This window comes from Stigmatopora nigra, chromosome 3 (genome assembly GCF_051989575.1).
Source record: "Stigmatopora nigra isolate UIUO_SnigA chromosome 3, RoL_Snig_1.1, whole genome shotgun sequence".
In the NCBI taxonomy this organism is placed as follows: Eukaryota; Metazoa; Chordata; class Actinopteri; order Syngnathiformes; family Syngnathidae; genus Stigmatopora; species Stigmatopora nigra.
Window position 1 is genome coordinate 6,524,355 of NC_135510.1, and position 4,674 is coordinate 6,529,028.

Here is a 4,674-nt window from a genome sequence, read left to right on the forward strand (position 1 = left end):
TGGAAAACTGCAAAATAAATTTGGTATCATTGGAAAGCTCTGAATGACCTCTATAGAGTTAATGTGATTGGATGGACTGGGTTGGAGATATTCAGGTTTACAAATGTCCTCTATGGAGGACAAATTTGAACTACTGGTAGTCAGGAGGTTAAAATGAACCATATCTGACACTAGCATGATTCATACAAAGAATTTCAACAATGTTTCTGCTTATCTTTTCAGCTTGTGAATACATAACTTAAATGGGTCTCAAAAAGCAGTCCAATGTTTTGTCAGTTTTGCATCGATACGGCATTGAATGCATGCAACAGAACTACGAACATTTTTAATCTTCTGTCGTCCTTCCCAAGATGGCCGCCAATTACAAATGCCATCGAAGAAGAATAAAAAAAAAAAAACGTTTAACCTCAGAGAGTTCTGGTAAGTGTAACTGCTAAGTTTCTAGTGATATTCCCTTAAAGGCGGCCAAGTGGCCAATAAGATCTTTGGAATGTTTTGCGCCCTTCACCGGGAGCGTGCGGTAAAACAGCGCATGTACTCGGTAAGCCAAGGGTCAAACGCAGGTTGACGTATCTGCCTGTTTTCTTCCACTTCGCCCGATCGGACTCTGCGTCTCTCGCCTCGCTGAGTGTGGGCCAGCCGTTCTGCCTCCCGTCTGGTTTTTGCCCTTAAAGCGGAAGCGTGGATCTAAAAAACAGTAAAAGTAGTCAGGTTGGCTATCTGCACTCATTTCAAAAAAAAAAAAAAAATAGGGCTAGTAATTAGTTTTAGTAATAATAACCCAGCCAATGAGTGACCCGTGAAGGACTTAAGATTTGGTCAATATCCTTGATATTCAGTTTTGTTTATTAAGGATGCCAATGGAAAAGAAAAGTGCTGGTACCTGATTGGTGGAAGCAAGAGGTCGGACGTTGTAGGTCTTTCTTCCCGCGGTGTCAGAATCTCTTTCACCAGAAGCGTACATGGCAAAAGGATGTTTTTCGTCCTCGATTGGAGGTCGCGCTAGTGCAGATTTGACCCGCGGGGGCCGGGGGCGTATGGACTTGGGCCATGGTAGCTTTTTCTGCTGTTTCTGGGGAACGGCAGCGTCTTTTTCTGGCTCAGCATCTTAAGAGGATGGGTCATCACAAAAAGTCATTACTTTGTCTTTTTCTAGGATATAATCAAGCTTCTTGTGTGGGACATTCAGTAAAAATTTAATACTTTGCTGCTGACCATCCAAAAAAATGGGTAGTACTTGGACATACCTGCTTTGCTCTTTAAATAGACAAATGTGATGAAAATTAATCAGGCTGGTTATTTAGTACTCATGTTTATTCTCTTTTTATCGTGTGTGTTTTCAAACTGAATCTGTTAATTAATGAGTATCCTATATTTTAATTAGAGTGATTTGCAAGTACAATAATGGGGGGAAATGTTGCTTTGAGAATTGCATGAAAGTGTCACACAGAAATCAAGCAACATCTTTCTAAAAAGACATATGTTTAAGTACCTGTTTGTTGTCCCCTATGAACAACACTTTTGTGTTTAGTGCCAATATGCTCTCTTCTCTCCTCCTCTGGTGGAAATGAATCTCTCACCCTTTGAGGGTGGCAAACTGAGATAAAAGGACAATTTTGTTGGTATAAAAAAACAAATAAACAACAAGAATTCAATTGATTTTGGAGGGTTTCTCCTGAATATTACCACAATCGTCCTGTTCCAGGACGGGAAGGCTTGGTACTTGAAACTTGGCAACCTCTTCGCATTCCTCCGGCGGTGGTGCCGTTGCCGGTTCCTCGACTCGCTCAGCACACTTGAGCCGAATCCTGTTATTTTCGGGTGAATTTCCTGGGGCGGAATCCGAGTCGCTTTCGGACCCACTCCAGAACCAAGGGTTGTGTGATTGCTCCAGGAGTCTGCGTTTAATCCGGTACCTCAGCAACTCGTCGTAGCATTCGGCGTAAGTCTCCCATTTGGGGTCTTTAAATTTCTTCATGTACTCCGAACGGAGCCTTTTCGTTACCATCTTCTTCCCTCTGCCACGAGACCCTCGCCTTTAAGGTATTAAAATAAACTTTCTTTTTGTGTCATTTGCAGTCGTGTTTTAGGTAGAGTTCTTATTTTTTTAACGTTGAATTTGAACTTCGCAGTCATGTATTCAAACACAAACTCTCGTGAAGCTCTCAGCCAATGGCGAAGCAGCCTGGGGCCCAGGCCCAACCCACTTTGGGTTTAGACAGATTATTAGCATTTAAATATATAACATATTTAAAAGGCTAGATATATAAATTGGAAGCCGGCAGGGTAAAGAAATGGAAGGCATCTTGTGCCAGAAAGGTTTCAGGCGGTAGCGAGCTTCAAGTGAGCGATTTTCTCCATTGAAATACATTGAATTTGATATTTTTGGGCAGATTTACAACATTTTTTCGTTTGTGGCTATGATTCAGGCTGTATGGTGAAAATATATGAAGGTAATTTAGGGAATTGTATATGTTTATGAATTAACAGCGTTTGAAAAACATCACTCTATTGACTATAATGTTACATTCATCAAATGGCCCATGGGCAAAACGGCTGGGTTACCCATATCCACTCACAGCGTGAATCAGAAATCTAGTTCGGTAACATTTTCTGTTTCACGCCATTAGAATCCCCCTCCCCACCCAAAATATATATTTTTAAAATATATAAATACAATTACAACGTTAATACGTGTGAATATAAACACAAATCAAACATTACATTATGTAAGGTAAGAAAGAATCAAATCCATTGACGTGTCGCGAAACAATGACGTAACCTCTCCTGATTTGCTACAGATTTAAATGGAAGTGAACGACCGTGGTAGTATCCCATAATCCACTGAAATCCGAGTAACTAAAAACAACAACAGTTTTTATGCCTCAGCAACACACGCACGAACAGGACAGCCGAACTGCATATAAATATGATCAGTTATGATACCGTGTATAAAAAAAATGAACGACATTTTGATAATTTGATGCTATTTATAAACACTTGGTCAGATAATCACCTGATCGCCTACGTAAATCGCAATGTTGCCTGTCGTATCGTTTTGGGGGCGCTCAGGGGAAAATCTGAACGGCTAAAACTCTAAATCGGTGCACGGTTAGTTATATATACTTACACTAGGGTCGGGTTTCACGCAAACACGGGACAGGTGGCGATCATGTCGGCACTGCTTGTTCTTGTAGGACCGCCCAGACGGAGATGTCTCTTTAAAAAGCTAAACACACCCCAGCGACAGGTGGTCGAGGTGTCACTGTCAGGGGGCTCATGTGGCTGGAGCGGTGATAATGATTTATGGTGGATCAGGTCTAAATAAAGGAGCATAAGTATGGGGGTTTACAGTGGCTACACTTTGCTTTTGGTGCTCGTGTGGCCAATCCAAAAAGTGAACAATTGACACCTACTGTTATGCCAACAATAGAAAGTGGCATTTGTGGACACATTTCTTCTAATCTGTGTGAAGTGTAAACGCAGAGGCTGTAAATCTTGATAATGCATGTTGGATCTTGCGTCTAATGGCGTCTATGTCACTGAAACATCCCTATTAACGATTTAAATGAATTCACATTTGTTGTTGTAAATAGCAGGTAATGAGTTATTTATTATCTATTTTTTTAAGTGTTATTGAGGCCCATAACTAGAAATGTTAATGGTATCGATGTTTTGATTCATCTTTACATTATTTTATCATTGTTTTCATTCAAAGGTATAGCAAGTAAATAAAAATACAAATAATTATGAAAAACAATTTTATAATTAATATCTGGTGTTTGCAAACTGTATATATACTGCTTATTGAGACTTCCCAATTCATCTTAACTATCAGTACAGCAGTAACATTTTCCTTTATTATGCAGTGGATAAAATATATACACTATGGGTATCGTTTAGATTTTATCCAATTCCAGTTTTGACAAATTTCTTTGAGTACTGTTGTATTGTCTTTCTAAATGTAGAGCCACAAACTGGTTTGATGTGAAATGAGCAGAGCCAATGCAGACTTTTCGCTAACAATTCCAAACAAACACAAACACGGTGATACCTCCAATTTGTTTTCATTGCATCATTTCACAGTAGATGTCGACGAGGATCAGTTGGAATCTTTTCATACGTAAATGTATTTGAATTCCATATTAAAAATAACGCAGATGAGTGCATCCACTCAAACCTTTAGCTAAGGTTATGTGCTTTATAAGGCTTGCATGTTTGTGAGGGTGCCGCCCGCTGCGCCCCGCAGGTTCTTGTTGTGCCTAAAGATGGACCGGGTTCGCTCCCATTCGTCGTGCGGGATTCAAGGTATCGAGTGTCCGTCATCTAGTCAGGGCCCAAAAACAGATCTGCCCCTGCTTCTGCTGTCTGGGTGCATTCCAGACAAGTCAGAATGGGAAGGAAGGACTCGCCTTTCACTGGACTCAACAACCCAGCCGCAGTGGCTGATGGGCAAGGCAATCAGACCCATTCCTCCTCCAATCTAGGCGGGTTGAGACCCTGCCATCCTCTCCCTAAACTAATATGTTTTAAATATATTTTTTTAAGGAATTTCCTAACCCCAGTTGTCCACTTGAGGGATTTCATTGTTTTCCCCTGTTTGGCTTCACTGCCATTATAACTACTATTAAGTATTTTTTTTTTAAATTTAAGAATAATAAACAGGGTCAAAGG

The 4,674-nt window shown here is 40.4% G+C and overlaps 1 protein-coding gene across 2 annotated transcripts; it reads right to left on the minus strand.

Annotated features, from left to right (window-relative positions):
* Nucleotides 1–192: 192 nt before the first annotated feature.
* Nucleotides 193–3,278, minus strand: ccsapb (centriole, cilia and spindle-associated protein b). Of its 2 annotated transcripts, XM_077712794.1 has the most exons (5): nucleotides 3,131–3,278; nucleotides 1,687–2,036; nucleotides 1,493–1,597; nucleotides 884–1,107; nucleotides 193–687 (listed from the first exon to the last, which is right to left on the minus strand). In XM_077712794.1, exons 2-5 carry the CDS (start codon nucleotides 2,006–2,008, stop codon nucleotides 505–507), a joined length of 834 nt encoding a protein of 277 aa, XP_077568920.1. In that variant the 5' UTR covers nucleotides 2,009–2,036; nucleotides 3,131–3,278; the 3' UTR covers nucleotides 193–504. The 2 variants fall into 2 exon arrangements, with proteins under 2 accessions (XP_077568920.1, XP_077568921.1); XM_077712795.1 differs by lacking the exon at nucleotides 3,131–3,278 and having other exon boundaries at nucleotides 1,687–3,119.
* Between the last annotated feature and the right edge of the window lie 1,396 nt (nucleotides 3,279–4,674).

Bases quoted from the DNA above. Each gene is read 5' to 3' on its own strand.
- ccsapb (XM_077712794.1), bottom strand. From the start codon at position 2,008: ATGGTAACGAAAAGGCTCCGTTCGGAGTACATGAAGAAATTTAAAGAC. The intron at 1,598-1,686 runs GTAATATTCAGG...CTTTTATCTCAG, and splicing joins CCTGGAACAGGACGATTGTG to TTTGCCACCCTCAAAGGGTG. The intron at 1,108-1,492 runs GTACTTAAACAT...CATCCTCTTAAG, and splicing joins TCATAGGGGACAACAAACAG to ATGCTGAGCCAGAAAAAGAC.